At 39.7% G+C, this 19,533-nt stretch overlaps 1 protein-coding gene and 1 non-coding gene across 2 annotated transcripts in view; one reads left to right on the top strand and one right to left on the bottom strand.

Annotated features, from left to right (window-relative positions):
- The window catches only part of Dnaaf11 (dynein axonemal assembly factor 11), a 97,801-nt gene that overhangs the window by 29,904 nt on the left and 48,364 nt on the right, over nt 1–19,533 (bottom strand). Inside the window, exons 9-10 of the mRNA XM_041672571.1 lie at nt 19,269–19,338; nt 18,330–18,425 (exon numbers count right to left, since the gene is read on the bottom strand). Of these exons, the coding sequence (XP_041528505.1) occupies nt 18,330–18,425; nt 19,269–19,338 (166 nt within the window). The remainder of the gene's footprint in view (nt 1–18,329; nt 18,426–19,268; nt 19,339–19,533) is intronic.
- Nucleotides 9,310–9,416, top strand: LOC121461579. The gene has a single exon (XR_005976194.1). It is a non-coding gene; the product is annotated as a U6 spliceosomal RNA (small nuclear RNA).

Below are 19,533 nucleotides of genomic sequence, written 5' to 3'. Positions count from 1 at the left end.
TAGGACAGGACCACTTTAATAAGCATCTTGCTTTTATCCCCTTTAGGTTATTATAACAGTACCCGATCAAGACGGAGTAATTTGTAGAGGAGAGAGGTCTGTTTGGGCTCATAGTCTAGAGGCAGGGAAGGGCAAGATGAGGGGATGCATCTGGCAAGGGTTTCACTCTACTTCATAGCATGGCGGAAGTTGGGAAGGGAGACAGTTTAGGTGTGTGAGAGAACAGAGGACTGCACTTCTGCAGTAGGGAATCCATTCCTGAATGAAGGCAGGAACCCATTTGTGAGTGCTCCACCCCTACGACCTAAACAACTCCCTCCAGGCCCCACCTTCTGGCACTCCCACATAAAGAAGCTAAAGCTCAGTTGCAAGACACATATTCACAACATAGTTCATGTAGAGGCAGATTAGAGGGATGCAACCCATCTCAAGGGTATATGCTTAGAGACTTAACACTGTTAAATATTACTAAGGGTAATCATTGCTTAGGTTTTTAGTGTGAAGTACCCTCTAATTTTTCCTGTTTAGGGATGTGTAAACCAACTAGTTAAGAGTGGGCCATTCCTTCCCTTACTCACAGCTGACAGGTCCTTTTCCTTTATGCTTGGTTGCCTTGAGTAAGAAGCTGTCAAGTTAAGCAGACCCTGATTTTGTTCCTGAAGAAGTCTGTTTTCTTTTTTTCCAACATTCATGAGCACTCTGAGGAAACTTCAAGGGCCTCTCAAACCACAGTTGCTGCCCAAAGTACAACTCCTGCTCCGGGAGGCCTTCCTCCAGGCTTGCGTGCTAATTTGGAAGACTCCGGTAACACTGCTCATCTTGTCATTGGTCTCCCTTGGGAAGGGGGGAAGAGCACATCCCTGGTGAATCAGCAAAAAGCCTGTGATTGGTGCGATGCAAAGCTGATGGCTGGTAAGTATTGAAGGCTGGTGATAGGGGGCACTGACAGCTTTCGAGTGCAAGGCTGTGATTTCTAGCAATAGAGAGTCATGTCTAGGACTTGTGGGGTTAGTCCCAGAGGCATCTCCAATACACCCTATCATTCATGCAGCAACGACAAGTACAATGGAGGTTCTCCTATATCATTTTTTTATTTACTTGCGGTCTTCATCATGGATAGAATGAGATAAGATGATTGTATAAAAGAGACAACTCCCAGGGCTTTTAGTCCTACACTCTTTAGCAGCAGCACAAAGAGCCTCTGACAGTGGGCAAAGATTCAAAGCTAGGGGTGCTAATACTCAAACCTTGGGAGCTTTAGTACAAGGTTGTGGGCTGGGCTGTTAACACTCAAAGTGCAAAGTAATAACCCTTGCCATAAATATCTACATGCATGTGCCTTTGGCTTTGAAAGCTTAGAGGAGTGAGAGCCTTGAGTCTTCAGGGTCTAGAACTATATAGGACAATGATTTTAAAAGTCCAGAGCTTGCTCTGTCCTGAGCACCTAGACAGATGTCAGGTTTCTAAAGACCATAACCATAAGCCTCAATTTCTCAGAGCCTCGTGCTGCCTGTTTCTGGGTTTGTGAGTCCAGGCTGTTAGACTCGGGGCTACCAACACTAAGGGAGCTGTGCTTTGTCTATGCATGTTTTCTATCTGAATGGAGCAAAATCATCCTCAAGTAATTACTGATGACAATCTGATGTGTCCAAATGATAAATAGATACAATATTCTTTTAACGGTGAAAGTGTTGGCCAGAAAGGGATTACAGAGAAAAGGTAAAGTTCAGTTAATTGAACTAAGGCAATGAAATGAGCAAATTCAAGAGACCTAACATTGAGAACCTGTGAAGCCTTGGCAGGAGAAAACAGGAAAGTTAGGAAGTGGATGGAGGAAGAAAGATAGGCAGAACAATGGAATATTTTCTAGGAGCTTATAAACTGGGAGTTAATGAGAAAGTCCGAACCACATGACTCTGATGCCACTTCTGGTTGCCAGGAAGCTGGATTTTATGGTGATAAAAGGGACATGCACAACTAACAAACAAGGATATATCCTGAGTTGTTTTGTGAGCATTACCTTTGAAAAATATCTCAAAGTGTTTGAAGGGCCTTTGAGCCACAGACAAGAACAATGTCCTGAAATTAGTCCTCTGTCCATCCAAATGGCAGCTCAGTACACATGGCCTACTGCCTCTACTTACAGTGGTGCCATTCATGTTAGACAATAATGTGGGCAAGTAACCAGCCTGGTACTCAAGCATACTCTAGTCTCACCTAGAAAAAAACCCTAAGAATCAGAGACTCTTAAAGTAAACAGGAAGTACCTATTAATTTTTATAGCTTCTGGTTTCTTATAAGACATTTCAAGTTTCACCTTTTCATCCACATTTAATTAACATCAGTGTCTGAAGGAGACATTGTCTGTCTCCTAACCATACCCTTTGGACTTGTGGGTCCTCTAACAGGATCTCATGCTCCATTACCTCCACCTCTGCAGCTTGGGTCTTCTCCCTGAAATAGCACAGTAGTGCATAGTCTATGGTACCAGAACATCTGAAGTACTTGGAGCTTATCACATAACTACCACCTCACACCAGGTGGTAGTCAGCAACAGCCGTTGGATTTAAACAGGAAGTGAATAGATATCCTAGTTCCCATTGCTTCTCAGGTAAAAATGTCCTGATACATGTGTTTTCTACAATATCCTCTAATTTCCTTACCAGGGTGGTTGGCCTAATATAGAGCTGTGTTTTGGTTTCTTCCCTTCCCTACTTCTTGACCATTATCCCTTCACTTTAAAAACCAACTGCTATATTCAAATATCTAATATTCAGTTCCTATGAAGTCAGATTTTTAAGATGTGTTTATAAATATGAAACTGTGGGTTGTAATTTAGTAGCTACAATAGCCATGGAACTCTGATTGTCACCTCCAGGCAGAAACGCAACAAGCTAGCATGGCCAGATTCAAACACTCACAAGTTTCTACAGTATCTTATGGATGTTCTGAGTGTCTGGGTTATCTCTCTGTGCTGGATATTCATTTGAAGTAAATCAACATTCTTCAACCCACAATGAAGCCATGTCTGATGTGGGATTTTCCTCTGTATGATGTGCATATGATTGGTTAATTAATAAAGAAAACTGCCTTGGCCTGTTGATAGGGCAGAACGTAGGTAGGCAGAGAAATCTCAACAGTATATTGGAAGAAAGGAGGCCGAGGCAGAGGCAGAGAGAAGCCATTTAGCCCTGCCGGAGACAGATGCTGGAACTTTAGCGGGTCAGCCACAACCACGTGGCAATACACAGATTAACAGAAATGGGTTAAATTAAGATGGAAGAGTTAGCCAATAAGAAGCTAGAGAAGTGATTTAATTAATACAGTTTCTGTGTGATTATTTCAGGGCTGAGCTGACAGGCAGCCAGGAATCTAGCTAATATCCTCCTTAAAACATGTGTCCCGATAAACCAATTGGAAATTACCTCTGCACGCAGTTGAATATGCAATTAGTAACATGGCCTACTGGACATCCTAGGTTAGGAGTATAATATACTTCAGTATCTTAGCCATTTGCCCTTATGACTATGTGACTAACTGGGAGCTGTTATTATTGCACTGCAAGAAAAGATAGTGCCACATAAATCTAAGATAAAACAAAATCGGAAGAATGGCTTGAACTGAACACATATCATTACAAAATATAAAAGAGTTGAGTCATCATAAAAGACCATATGAGTGTGTGTGTTGGGGGGGGGAATCTTTGTTCCTACATAATACCTCTAGAACAGATTTCTATTTGTAGATAGTGTTTATATGAGATTCCATTTCTTCATGTTCAAGGACCAATTTGAAGACCATCTTAAGATACAATGACTATTCACAAGACCACTGGAGGTATGGCTTATTTATTGTCTTGATTTGAAGTTATAATCCTTCAGAATCACATTACAAAGTGGGAGGTCATATATGGGAGGTTCCCTCATTGACTAAATCTGAAATCCAGCTGTTTTTCTGTGTGATAGCTGTAATGCCAAGTTTATTTTCAGCCTTTCCACTGGATCAGTGAACATAAATTGTTTATTATACTCTTAGGTACTAGAGCTACTAAGATTTTAACTCTCCTCACTAATTATTTCTCCTCATTATTTATTGGAAATTATCAGATGATGGAGCTCTGCTGACATTTAAAGTTGTAAAATTATACAGAAAACGAATATACTGGAACAGAAACTGTCTAGGAATGAAATTGAACATTCCCACTTTCAGGCTGTGGTATGAGAAAGAAGCATTCAATTTCTACTGTTCAAATACAGCCAGGGAGCAGACACATTTAGTGACACTCGGAGACATCTCATGAGAGTGGCATAAGAAAAGTTAGGGGAGGGGCCGGTTAATGGCAAGCAGCAAAGCAAGCAAACAAACAAACAAAAGCCCTGCATGCATGTCAGATGGGAGGAGGGTAAATGGCCACAGAAGATAGTAGCGTCGGTGATTGCAGACCTCAAGGAGATATTTCAGGGGAGGCCAGTTAGGGAAACGATCCCTTACTGGAGTTGACTTGAAAGAGTGTGAGGAAAGCCACCAAACCAAGTGACAGCAATGCTGGTGAGGAAGTAGGCAAAAAAAAAAAAAAAAAAAAAAAAAAAAAAAAAAAAAAAAAAGAACCTTTGTTCACTGCTTCAGTCATTACAGAAATTGGTATGGTGGTTTTTCAAAAGCTAAAATTGGATCTAACATGTGATCAATCTATCTTACTTCTGGGCATATACCCAAAGGACTCTATGCCCCACTACAAAAATTCTTGCTTATCCACACTTAGCTATGCACAAGAGCTAAGAAATAGAACCAGCCTAGCTGTCCATCAATGGATGAATGAATAATGAAAATGCTGTGTCATATACAATGGAATTTTGCTGAGCTATACATAAAATTGAAATTTGAATGCCAATAGAAGGAACTAAGAAAAAAAAGTACTCTGAGTGAGGTACCCAGACCCAGAACAACAAATGCCACATGTTCTCTATCCTATGTGAATCCTAGCTTCCACTCTTTAGAGCTATGTGTTTAACTTGGAGCTCCTATCAAAAGTCAGGGAAACAGAAAGGGGTTACTGGGTGGTGAATGCTTTAAGAAAGTAGTCAGGCAGATGAGGGCAGAACACAGGAGATATAAGAAATTAATTGGGTTTGGGGGCTTGGGGACAATAGGAGGAAAAGGGGTCATATGAAATCAAAATGAAGAACATATTAAAAAAGTCATAGGGAAACATACTATCTGCAAGCCAATTATAAATATAAACTAAAACGCAAGAACTAGACGAGCTCTCTTGCTTGATCAGATAGCACTACTCCTAGAAGTCATGGATTATTAAACAAAAACCCACAAGAATAGCTATGTTGTTTTTATGAATTTTTCTTTTCTTTTTCTTTTTGGTTAAAGGGTACCAAGAGGCCCTTAAAACTGCATGTTCTTGTCATTCTTCTTGGTTGTCCACCAGAATGAAATGATAAGACACCACATACCTAGGTTATAAGATATAGAGAAGTTATTGTAGAACTGAGCTAAAAAAAAAAACCTGTCTCCTTTTGCATTAGCTTTCATAATGCTGAAAGGTGCTATGTAGGTAGTAGGGAAGAAACGGTATCAGCGGTCTTATGCAGCTGTGAGTCCTATGAACTACAAACCAACCCAGGCAAGATAGGTCTACTGCTACAATAGTGCCTCAACCATTAAGGCAGCAACCAACAGTTCTCTTAATGGAATTGAGGAACACTCTGCAGGAAGAAACTCATGCCTGGTGTTGTAATCCCAGGAAAACCTATGCCTGTGGATGTCATGAGCCCTAGGAGGGAATCGAATACCATCATTTAGCTAAATGTACATGACATCAAACTACAATCGCTACTCTTAGCTTAATCAGAAAACTGTCTCTTTACAGTGAATGGTCATAATACGGAGACTCTTGGCTGCCCAGTGTACTGAGAAGGGACAATTGATTGTACAACCCTATAACAGGACATTTATGCCATCAAGTCTAGGCTCAGGAGTATCCCAGGAGATGTGGCAAAAGCACTCAAGAACCAGAAGAAAGGGAGAAGGGCAGCAGGGTGCTATTTTCTAGGCATGCCACAGGCATTCAATCACGAATTCACAGCAGCTGCACCTCCATGCAGTGGCAATTCACAGTACTGGATCTGTCAACAGCCAGGGATGGATAGAGGCAAGGCTAATGGAGCAATACCCCTCCATGCTGTACTGTTTGGCCATTAATGGATTCTGGTGGAAAGGGGAGCTATTAGCTTCAGACATACCCACACTGATGAGCCCACCAAGCTCCACAGAATAGTTCCATACCTGTCAACATAAGATGGACCTAGTTAAATCCAGTAGGTCACAAAACAAAATGAAAGAGAAATGAAAATTGGAAATGGACCTGCAGGGTGGAGGAGGTGTTGACAAGGTTGGGGCGGTTAGAGAGTAGCCAGAATGCACTGGATACAGTCACGGAGTTGTCAATTAATCCTCCAACTTTATTTTGGTTGTGATAAAATATGGAGACAAAAAGAAACATAAATGAGGAAGAGGTTTATTTGACTTGCAATATAATATATTGCCTATAATTTCAGGGAAATTAAGGCAGTAATGCAGTCAGCTAGTCACATGGCAGTCACAGTCAAGAGCTAAGACAGAATATATTTTTGCTCCTCTGATTGCTCTCAACTTGCTTTCTCCTTCCTTATGCTGTTCAGTTGCATAGGGAATGATGCTGTCCACAGTAGACTGGGCCATCCTACATCAGTCAACAGCCCCCAATAGACATGCTCACAGACCAACCTCATTTAGCTAATTCCTCAATAACGCTCTTTTCCCAGGTGATTTTAAGTTGTATTGGGTTGACAATTAGAACTAACCATCTCAGAGAACATATTTAGTTAATGAAAATATAACATATAAATAAAAGATGTCCATTTTAAGAGTCCTATAATAAATGAGACCAGGGCAATAGATACAGGGGATAGTGTTTTTCATTTTCTACTTCTGTTTTTTTAGAAAGAAGGTATTTCCAGGATGTTTTTAGTATAAGATCCAGATAAACAAACTTCACTGAAATAGTACAGAGAAATAGAATTGCCAAAGGGGAATGAAATCATTCTTTGAAACTTGAGTGGAAATAGGATCTAAGCCTCCTGGGAGGAAAGAGGTGGGAAAGACCACAGGTTTATACAACTAGAAAAAGGAAGGGCAAAAGAGGGACTAGAAGGGTTGAAGTAGGTGGTGATAACCTTTCAATGCTTCCATTTTCTCAGGGATGGAAGTTTCAGGAATGAGTTCAAAATAGAAATAAAAGAATAGCACTCTGAATGCAATAGACCAGCCTTGAGGTGACTGGTGAGCACTCCAGGCCCACACAACAATCAGAGAATAAGAGTGAGTCTATGTTGGCTATACCACTTGCTTATGTGAGTAGCAAAATGTGTGTCTGAGTAATATGGAGGAAGGTAGTCTGGGTTTTATGCAATTATTGTCTGTTTTGTTGGCCTTAATATGTGACCTTCATATCCTGTGTTTGGTGTAAGCAGAGACAGACAACATGTTCACCAACCAAAATGGAAATGCATTCTGCTGATCAGTTCCAACAGCAACTTCCTTAATCTCAGTTAATTATTCTGAAAGGCATCCCAAAGGAAATCATGAAGCATGGAACACTCCTATAATTTGTCAACTGAAATATAGATGGGAGTTTAACTAATGAATCAGTTTAACCTGATTGAAGTGAGCAAGGCCTCTCAGTGCATGCAAAATTTCAGTTGAATCTTGTTAAGCTGGCCTGTGGTGAGATGGCAAGCCCAACATCCCCAGGCAGATGTTGAGAAGACCATCATATACAGATTACTGACTCTAATGACACATCTGGAAAATGGGCTGAACGGTGAACATACGCTCTGGGAAACTGTGAAGAATAGCCTAGCTCAGAATAGCAACTAAGATTATAGATCCGGAAAAGTTACACACGTGCAGCAGCTCTGCAGAGCAGACCGGTGAAAGACGAAACCTTCTGAGGGACAGAAGTTTCACAAAGGTGAAGGACGTTATTGTGTTTCAGGTTTTAATAATGTAAATACATCTATTCATCCTACCTACAATCTATGAACAGCGCATTCTCAGAAACTGTCATGGCTTGGATGTGGTTTATCCCTATCAAAGTTTATTGCCCAATGTAATCATACCAAAAATGGGAGGGCCTCTAAGAGGTGACTGAGGCAGGGCCCCTTTGTGAAGGGATCATGCAAGTCTTATGGAGGATTAGTTCCCAAGAGTAATCTGTTACAAATGGGCAAGCTTGGGGCCTCTCTACTCTCTTACTGATTCTCTTAACACATGGTACTCTGCCCATTGTCATTTGTCTCCAATCCCATGAACGTTCCACACGACTTCATCTATCATGTTCCCATCTAGCCAGGGGATCCTTGTCAGATTCTTGCACTATTTGTTCTTCTAGAACTAGAGTAATGAGTCAAATAAGCTTGCTTTCTTCATAACTTACCCAAACCAGGCCATCCTGTTATAGGCCACAGGGAGTGGGCTAAGATAATAATCACAAAGCAATATTAACTGATATTATAGTATAATATTAATAAATAGTAACAAGCAATATTAATCAAAATTATGCATGTCTAAATACAAATAATATTATGTTCCAGACACTGTTCCGAGTGCTTTGTTTTGTATCAGTTTATAACATGCTTACAAAAAATTCTTGAGGCCTGAACTATTACAATCACTTTATAAATGAGGCATCAGAGGCACAGAGGAATTAGGAATTTTCTAGGGGGTCACACAGATGCTGAGTAAAACTAACAAGATTTGACTTGGGCATTCTAGCTCCAGAGGCTATGCTTTTAATCATTGCATTCCATCATGTCTGATGGATGGCAACAGAAACTACAGTAGGCTTCTTTTGGAGGCAGAATCTCATAGGCTTATTTTAAATACAATCTGAATAATACAAATGGGGAAAATGTGAAATAGCTGGAGATAGTTGATAATTAGGATGTTAATTAATTAGAATGTTTTAAAAATTCAAATTCAGTTACTTTATTCACTCATTCAAATATATATATGTATACATATCAAATATATATATATATATATATATATATATATATACACATTTGAATATACAGTCCTTATCAGGCTTTATTTTAGGCCACAGCAACAAGGCAGTTTGGAAAAGGGAAAACCATGTGTTCTCTAGAGGCTTATGTTCTTATTGGGGAGAAACCAACAGAGAAGGAAACTACCAGGCAATAAATGCTGTAAGGAAAAAGTCAGCAGAATGAGAAGCACTCTTCAGAATGCAGGTGGGTGCTCGCTGCGGCAGCACATATACTAAAATTGGAATGATACAGAGAAGGTTAGCATGACCCCTGCACAAGGATGACATGCAGGTTTTTGAAGCGTTCCATATTTTTAGAAGACATTTCATATTAGTCACAGGAAAAAAATCCATCAAGAGGAAATCGTAATACTGAATGTCTATACCCCAAATACAAGGGCACCCTCATATGTAAAAGAAACACTACTAAAACTTAAATCACACATTAAACCCCACGCACTAATAGTGGGAGACTTCAAAACTCCCCTCTCATCACTGAACAGGTCTGTCAGACAGAAAATTAACAGAGAATAAGGGAACTAACAGATGTTATAACTCAAATAAACTTAACAGACATCTATAGAACATTCCATCCAAACACATAATATGCCTTCTTAGCACCTCTGGAATCTTCTCAAAAATTGACCACATACTAGGTAACAAAACAAACCTCTACAGATACAAAAAATTGGAATAACCCCATGTATCTTATCGGATCACCATGGCTTAAAATTAAAATTCAACAGCAACACTAATTTCAGAAAGCCCACAGACACATGGAAATTAAACAATGCTCACTTGAATCATCAATAGGTCAAGGAAGAAATAATGGAACAAATTAAAGACTTCCTAAAATTCAATGTGATGGAGGAAGGTCATTGGTTAAAAAATAAAGATACTGCCTTGGCCCATTTGATAGCTTAGAACATAGGTGGGTGGAGTAAACAGAACAGAACGCTGGGAGGAAGAGGAAGTGAGCTCAAAGGCCATGCTCCCCTCTCCCGGGCAGACGCAATCGATGAAGCTCCGACCCAGGATGGACATAGGTTAAGATCTTCCCTGTTAAGCCACCTCGTGGGATACACAGATTATTAGAAATGGGCTAGTCCAGGTGCGAGAGTTAGCTAAGAAGAGGCTAGATATAATGGGCCAAGCAGTGTTTAAGTGAATACAATTTGTGTGTTGTTATTTCGGGTAAAGCTAGCCGGTGGCAGGAGCTGGGTGGCGGAATGTAACCCGCAGCTCCCTACTACATCAATGAAAATGGCCATACAACATACCTATATTTATGGGATACAATAAAAGCTAGTGTTAAGAGGAAAGTTCATAGCACTAAATGCTTACATAAACAAGCTGGAAAAAATCCCACACTAGTGAGTTAACAGAACACCTGAAAACTGTAGAACAAAAAGAAACAGACTCACCCAGGAGGGCTAGACAGCAGGAAATGATCAAACTGAGAGCTGAAATCAACAAAATAGAAACAAAGAAAACAATACAAAGAATAAATGAGACAAAGAGTTGGTTCTTTGAGAAAATCAACAAAATAGACAAACCTTTATCCAAATTAACCAAAAGGCAGGGAGAGAATATCCAAATTAACAATAATCAGAAATGAAAAGGGGACAGACACGGAGCAAATATAGAGGATCATTAGGTCATATTTTGAAAACTTGTACTCTACAAAATTGGAAAACTTAAAGTAAATGGACAACTTCCTGGATAAATATCACTTAACAAAATTAGATCAAGACCAGATAAGTAAATCAAATAGATCTATAACTGCTAAAGAAATTGAAATGCTTATCAAAAGTCTCCCAACCAAGAAAAGTCTAGGGCCAGATGATTTCAGCACAGAATTCTATAAGATTTTCAAAGAAGACCTAATACCAATATTCCTCAAATTGTTCCACACAATAGAAACAGAAGGAACATTGCCAGCTCCAGAAAGACAAATATCATATGTACTCACTCATAAGTGGCTTTCAGACATACATGAAAGAAAAACCAGCCTACAAATCACAATTCCAGAGAACCTAGACAACAAAGAGGACCCTAAGAGAGACATACATGGATCTAATCTACTTGGGAAGTAGAAAAAGACAGGATCTCCTAAGTAAATTGGGAGAATGGAGATCATGGGAGATGGTAGAACGGGAAGAGAGAGGAAGGGAAGAAAATATATTGCACAATTAAACAATTAAAAAAAATGCAAGTGGGGGGATGAGGAACCACCTCCTTGATCAGAGAAAACTTGAGAAGAAACATGAAGGACAGGACATATTATGAGAGTGGCTGCTTCCAGGAACGAAGAGCTAAGCTCCCAATGAGATTAGCAACAGAAAACTGAGCCTTGGTCTATGTGACATGAACAGACTTAAGCTGGTGGAATTTGCCTACTGGTCAGTACTCTGTACAGACCTGAGCATCTTTGAGTAAGAAAAGAGAAAAATATAATTTGGACATAATGAAAAAATGCCAAAAGATGTGTTTACTACACATCTAGTAGCCTAGTAGCTCAGATCTGTATTGCAGCAACTCAGGAGGCTGAGGCACAGGACTGTAAGTTCAAAGCTATTTTAGGCTGCACAGAGTCCAAGGATAGACCAGGAAACTTAGTGAGAGCATGTCTCAGTGTAAAGAAATTGTAGAATAAAGGTTGAGGATGTGCGGTTCAACAGTAAGACAGCTGCCTAGTATGTATCAAGCCCTGCATCCAATTCCTACTTACTGAAAAAATAGAAAGAAAAACATGTTTAGGATTTTTTTTATCTCAATAAAAAGGGTTGTGTCTTTGGAAAATGAGCACACATTTCCACAAATCTACATGGTATGGTTTGCCATGTCTAGTCCAGTCCAGCAGGCCAGCTTTTCACATTGATCTTTACAAATATACCACCAACAGACTTGTTGGACATCAACCATGATACACTGTGATTTAGACGACCCAAGCAGTCTAAGACACAAAGACTATGTTAGATGTCCTGGAAATCCTAGTTTCACTTAATGTGCTAACAGTACCATTCAATGAATGAACTGAAATGCCATGTCTGATTGAATTGATTTTTATTCATTCTTAGGTGAGACAATACATCTTTATTTATTATGTAAACCTCTTTGAGTCAGAGTTTTCTGTTACCTGAGGCCAAAGGCATCTTAATTGTATGGTTTTCTTTTATCAATGAATTTTATGTACTGTTTATATTTAAGGTTTGCATGACCTTACAGATACAGTAGATAATGAGAAGGTCAGCTCAGTAAACTTAGCATATCCATCACTCACAGCTACCCTTCATGCAAGAACAACTATAGCCTGTTTATAGAGTGTGGATCTCAAATGCAAATTTCCTAATGCTAATTCCTATGTTGTACATTATCTCTCCAGACTTGCTCATCCTACATTTATTCTACTCTGTTCTCAGACTTGCCTTCTTATTTCTATCATGCATTATCACCATAATTTTGTTTTGGTTTTCGCTGTTTAGAATATGTAATTATTATTTTTTTTAAATTAACTTACAAAGCTACTAGGTTCCCACATTGGGTTTTCATATTCTGTTTTGGTTAGTTCTCCCATCCCATCTCTCTGCCTTCACCCCTTTTCTTGGTATTCATTCGACATTATTCTCCCTTTTGTTTTGTTCTATTGTCTTTCCCAACCCCTCCCTTACTCTCTTAAAAGTTTTTTTAATTTATCCAGCCCTAAGCCCTTTCCAACTTTCCTGGCCTTTACCCATTTTACCACCATCTTCACTATAATTTTGTTTTCTATCTCTGTATATTTGATTTTTAGAAACATTCCACCTTAAGGAATCTTGAGCATGTCCTTTTGGTGCCTGGCTTGTTCCACTTAGCATAATATTCTCCAGGCTAATCCACCCTATGGCAAACATGAATTTACCTTTGTATGAATATATATAATAGTATATATAATAGTTATCATATAGATTTACATGCACAAAAGCTTTTTTAAATTAATTTACTCATGAATTTATACTGAGTTTTATTCTTACAATACATTTTAATATTCCAAGGGTTTTTCTCAGTAATCATAATACAGACCAGACTCATGCAACTTCCTCATAAGTCAACAAATTCAGACACATGGAATACCTCACTGGGTTCAATGACAGTATTTTAAATGTTTTACTCAGAAACAGTATTATGAAAGTGTTAGCTTTCAGTAACACTCACTTTAACCATAATATAAATGGACTTAATTTTATTCATTAGAAAAAAATATTTGTTGTCAAGTTTATAGGCTCATGAATGAACAACTGTTAATTTTAGGCAAAAGGTGTTTATTCTCTGAGGTCTGATTTTAGTGACTCCTCTTTTATGGAGAAGTGGTACAAGATGGCTAATCTATACCTGGATGCCATCTCTCATGATCTTAGGAGATAATCCCTCAAAGAAAAACATTTTCTAAGTCCATTTCTGAAGATAGACTAGAACCAGTTCTACACCGTCCATGTGCACCATCTCACCTAGATTCTATTCTTAACCATGCTAAATATGCTACGGTTTTTACATTTTAACATGAAACACAAGGGCAACTATGAAAAGAAGAAGAAACCCTACTCCTCAGTAGGTTAAGATAGAAAAATACTGAATTTAAGTCTCGTTCAGTTATGGAAGTAAGACTTACCCCCAAAACAACAAGACAAACTGCAACAGGCAAACGCAAATAGGAGACTGCGTTCATTTAAAAGACTCATAAGACAGACTACAAAAACAGTGATGGCACTGGGCTTTAATCCCAGCACTTGGGAGGTAGAGGCAGGTGGCTCTCTGTAAGTTCAAGGCTAGCCTGGTCTACAAAGCAAATTTCAGGACAGCGAGAGCTGTTACATAGAGAAACCCTGTCTTGGAATACTCCCACCCCAGCAAAGAATAGCGGTTACCTTTCATCGTTATCTTGTCAGTTATACTAGAAGTTTCCAAACAATTGGGGGTGGGTTGCTGCTCATAATGTCACACAAATGTCTCTTTTGAGTATGGAGATAATCATGTTCTCTCTTAGATTTCCCTGCAGATGTTCTAGCTAATATAGGCACACTCCTTTAGTTTGTTGTGGCCACCAAGGACAACATAATCCTTACAGTAGTGTTTGTTATTTTATTGCCTGACAACAAATTTCACTTTCTATTTTTTGCCTCAGGAAAAAAAATACAAAATTGATTATCTATGGTCAATCTGTTGGAAAATTGGCTATGGAAAAGGAAGGACTATTCAATCACTGTGGAAGCTTTACTGGCTAATCAAATTTATGTTCTTCCTAGCAGACACTCTCCTCCCCATTATCCTTTCCTTCTCTGGCAAAGGATGCCCATTACTGGTTTATCTGTCCTTCTCCTGCAAACCTAAGGGGCACTGAAGAAGGTAACCTCACCTTAGCTCAAGGGATGACGTCTAAGGAGATTAATCAAACTTGTCACCAGCCCATTGGCCAAAATGGTTTTATGTTTCAGGGTGAAGCTAATCAAGAAGACTAGACGGACTCTCCATCTAGTTGGACTGTTTATTCTAGAGGGACTTTTGCTCCAAGGTGATGAGAGATTCTCTCCCTATGTCTTTGAATTCTGCCCATTTTAAGTCAAGCAAGGTTGGGGCTGGGCGGGAAGTGTAACACCTGTTACTTTCTGTGCTCATCTGATAGGAGAAGTTGCTTTGAAAAGCAGCTGACATTTCAGAAAGTCCTTGGCTCCACCCACTTAGAGGCTCTCTACTTTCTCCTACCTTCCTGTAAAAGACAAAATTGTTTCTCTATGGTTAAAGTCAGTTTGTGAGGTGAGATTCTACAGAAGACAGCCGGAAACAGTTCAGCTCTCTCAGCAACTTATAATAAGAAATCCAGATACTTCACAAAGAAAAGCAAAATTTTAAAGCATCCTTCCTTAATTTTTTTTCAGAGTTCTCCTCTATGATAAGACTGTCATGGGATCAAGTTATGTTTCTGATGTTCAACCTCAAGATCAAAGGAAAATTACCTAAAATCTGAAAGCAAACAGAGCCAATCCTTCCAGCCTGCAGCAGTTATAAATGCCAGGGCTTTAATCTACCGGGGGAACACAGACTGGATCCTTCGCTTTGGTTTCCACTCAACATTCAGTGACCCTTTTACAAACCATCTCCAGTCTTGAAGCCCACCCTTGACTCTTCTTTTCTGGGTGCCATTGGCCTGTTGCTTGATTCCCATTTTCAGAAAAATTTCCAAACCCAGCTGTCTGAACCTTCTCTCCCCCGTGTTTCTAATTCTGGCAGGCTTCTCTGAGAGGGCTCTCACCACTGTGGCCTCCATTTTGACATATCCAGTGAGCACACCGGTGTCTTCCTCAGATTCAGCTTCCTTCTTGAAAAGGTTTATCTTCTAGACGTCCCTGGTACTTTGAACTTTCATGGGTCTTGCCATTCACCGATTACTCATCATAAAGCTGTAGGCTGATCTCAGAGTGCAGCTATGTCCCCTCTGCTGCCCATGAACTTGCTCCACCTGTGCTGACAGACGCCTTTTTTTTTTCCCCAGCACTCCCTTTCCTACCATTTCTACGCTCATAATTTCCGGTTCCCTACCTCTGACCAGTTCTTTCTACTGAGCCCAAGGCAGACACTTGCAGACGCCTACCTAAGAATTCAGCTAGATGCCCCGTGGCATTTATTATTTAGAATCACTACATGAGACTATGACCAGCTTCCCTCGAGTCCTTCAGAGCCCTCCCCAACTGATAAGACACTGGAATATGCCTGTTAGTTAAAGCATCTTTGACTTTCCCCATCAAAATATAACCTCAATGTGGTGACTCATCACCTGTCTGGCAGCTCTCAATAGGGCTCCCTCACTGCAGAGACTTCTCACTTCCTTATTTTCTCAGTCAATTTTTTTTTCACCCTTGGGTTCTTTATCCACACAGAAGACAGAATTACCTTTTTAAAATCTTTGTGGAGCTGAAAGGATGGCTTAGCTATAAAGAGAGTATACTGCTCTTGCAAAGGACTTGATTTAGGTCCCCAGAATCCATGGTGGAAGGTTCACAATTACCTGAAACTCCAGATCCAGGGGATGTGACTCCTCCATCTGACCACTTTGGGTTCTGCACACCCCCACACACACCATTTAAAAAAATCTTTTTTTAAAACATAGGTTTTAATTCTCGCTGAAGAGCTATCAGTAAATTTCCTTGGTCCTTGGACTAATATCTCATATTACTTGCTATCACCCAGGAAACTATGTGAAAGTTGCTTCTGCCAGCATTTCTGGCATCTTCTTTCTACTTCATTTATTCTGTTTCAATTCTTCTAGATTTTTCTTTTATGCAGTAGCCTCTCTTCCATCAGTTTCTTTTTTGCTTGCTATTCTTTCTACTTAGCACAATACCTTTACATAAATGGATCAAATACATCATTCAAGTTTCAGTTTAAATGTTGTCTTAGCCACTGTTCTATTGTTGCAAAGAGACAGCATGACCAAGGCAACTCATAAAAGAAAGCATTTAACTGGGAGCTTGCTTACAGTTTCTGAGGCTTAATCCAATATCATCATGGCAGGGAGCATGGCAGCACACAGGCAGACGTGGTGCTGGAGAAGTAGCTACAATCTACTTCCTGATCTCCAGGCCAAGAGAGACACTGCACCTGGTGTGGGTTTCTGAAATCTCAAATCCCACCCCCAGTGACACACTTCTTCCAACAAAGCCACATCTACTTCAATAAGACCACACCTTCTAATCCCTTTAATCCTTTCGAACACTCCCTGGTGACCAAGCATTCAAATATATGAGCCTATGTAGGCTATTCTAACCTAAACCACCACAAATATCATGTTTTTTATAGGTGCTTTTCTTGATCCTTCCATTTAAAGGGGTTCTTAATGTTATTGTATGTTTTATCTTCAGCACGGGGCCTAGCTCCTTCAACAATAATCTCTTTTGTTTAACTGTTTGTGGTCCCTTGGTTCATTCAGCATGGGGAACAGAATCTGACTGCTGCTAGTATGTGCTCACCACACTGAATTGCTCTTCTACCTGGATTTATTCAGGGGCTGCCTGTCTGGCTTTTCTAACACATCCATATTAAGAAATTGTATCGGGAGGTGCCTCTGTCTGAGGTCACCCACGGTCCTTTCTGATGTGCCTTCTGGCCCATTCTTCCTGTCCTCTCTGACTTTTGTCCTCTGCTGCAGCCACACAGAATCACTTTCCAGTCACATATGTGCTTCCCCTTCCTTGTCTCCTTGCCGTTTAGCTGTTCTCTTTCCCATGAATCACAGCCAACTGACCCCTCAAAATTGGTCACACACTTGATCAAATTAGCCAGTAACTCCACTATTTGTAGCTCATGCCTTCTTAATTGTTTTCTTCTCAGACTGTGATTATATACTTATAATTATGTCTCCCAATTAGAATGATTAAAAATTCATATTCATATTCATCATTAAACTGGAAGCTGACACCAGGCAGGCATTCAATAAATGTATTGAACAGAACCACTACCATATGAAAATATAGAACATCAACTTCTTTCCTTCAAATGAATAAAATTTAAGGAAAATAATGTGTTATATTATTAAAAAATTATAGTATTAGCATCACAGAATGGTACTTATATTGTAAGTTTTGTTCACATTATCATTCTTAAAAATTATAAAAAACTGGCTGCGTGGTGGTGGCACATGACTTTAATCCCAGAACTGGGAGGCAGAGTCAGGCAGATCTCTGTTAGTTTGAGGCCAGCCTGGGTCTACAAGAGCTAGTTCCAAGAGAAACACAAAGAAACCCTGTCTCAAAAAATAAAAAAAAATCATAAAAATTAGATGCCTGAAGTGTTAGTAACTTTCCCAAAGTTATAAAACTATTAAGCTGACTGTTGAGAAATCAAATACAATATCTTTAGTGAAGCAAGGCCAGCTAGACGCCCATGCAGTAGACAGGGTCATCAGGACCAGTCTCACTTAAAAGAACCATATAATCTGTCACTCCAAGTGCTACGCAGACTCTGGTCTGCAGAAGTGATCAGGTTGGAAGGAAGAGTCACCCTGAACCTCAGTTACACCCCAGTCTCAGAAATTTTTCCTCTGAGGCCTTTACTTTCCGACCTGAGAAGTGGTGAGTGTATTTCTGGTTTTCTCAGCTAAGGGTACCCTAATCAAAAGTCATCATTAGCCCCCAAAAGTCACACTCCCTCAAAAACCATCAAAGTCAGACGTGAACTTTGTCCAAATGCCATTTCCTACCTTGGGCATGCATATCAGCAAATGTCCTGTTGTTTGAGACCTTTTTGCGGAGCTCTTGTCAGGCTGGACCTCTGCAGAAAGGGCAAGCTGAAACGGCTGCAGGCGAGCACAAGGGGGCACAGAGAACAAAGGCATCTTAAAAGGAAAGTCCACCTCAAGGGACATTCTCACCGTCAATTCATCACACACTGTTACATTAATAAAGCTGTTCAGATGCACTAGGACATGCTATATAAGCCATTCCTGACATGCTGGATTTATGTACAATCTAAAGAGTATTCACCAGCCACGATCAGTGAAATTTTCATGAGACCACTTTGGGTAGAAGGGTCACTTGTAGATAAAACATCAACCTATTTCTATTTTAATGTCTCTCTGGGCTAACCCAAATAAATGCTCAGAATTAGAAAAAAATACTATTTCAAAATGATCAAATTATAGTTTCCATGAATGAACTCACTGACCACTCAGAATGGGCATTCGATTGAACTTTATGGTCATGATATGAACTTTGGAAGATTACAGTGCACCAGATGCAGGTTTAAAGCATCCATATTCTTGAGATACATGAAGGTAACAGCCATCCCCACTGTATAACATACCTGTGATATAAAACCACAGCACATTGGCTTGGTTTCTAGTTTTTCTAATTAGGTAATACTTTTTAAAAACTGGGAGCACACAGCTTAGGTCAAGACTTATCTCTTTTTTTTAATAAAATATTTATTTATTATGTATACAATATTCTGTCTGTGTGTATGCTTACAGGCCAGAAGAGAGCACCAGGCCTCATTACAGATGGTTGTAAGCCACCATGTGGTTGCCGGGAATTGAACTCAAGACCTTTGGAAGAGCAGGCAGTGCTCTTAACCACTGAGCCATCTCTCCGGCCCCCAAGACTTATCTCTTAAAAGAACAATATTCCACAGTTATGCCTACCTTTCCTTTGACCATAACTCGAACATACGTGGGCTGCACATCAACCTCAATTAATGAAGTGTCCATGTACCTTCAAAATTAAGCATATCAGATCTAGTAATTGTGAAAAAAAAAACATTCATTCCAAAGCAGTAAAACATGAAAGCATGCTTGCAAGACCGTTTTAGATGAAGAAAGTTTTAAATGTCCATGCTAAACTGGTCCTAAAATACCAATCTTAAATTCTGCCTAGTCCAGAGGAAACTCAACATATCAGCAATTTCAT

The sequence above is a fragment of the Microtus oregoni genome, unplaced genomic scaffold (assembly GCF_018167655.1).
Source record: "Microtus oregoni isolate MIOR12 unplaced genomic scaffold, Mior012 000022F_ref0000154, whole genome shotgun sequence".
Classification (NCBI taxonomy): domain Eukaryota; kingdom Metazoa; phylum Chordata; class Mammalia; order Rodentia; family Cricetidae; genus Microtus; species Microtus oregoni.
The sequence above is the reverse complement of the archived record's forward strand: the minus strand, read 5'-3'. Positions and strand labels throughout refer to the sequence as shown.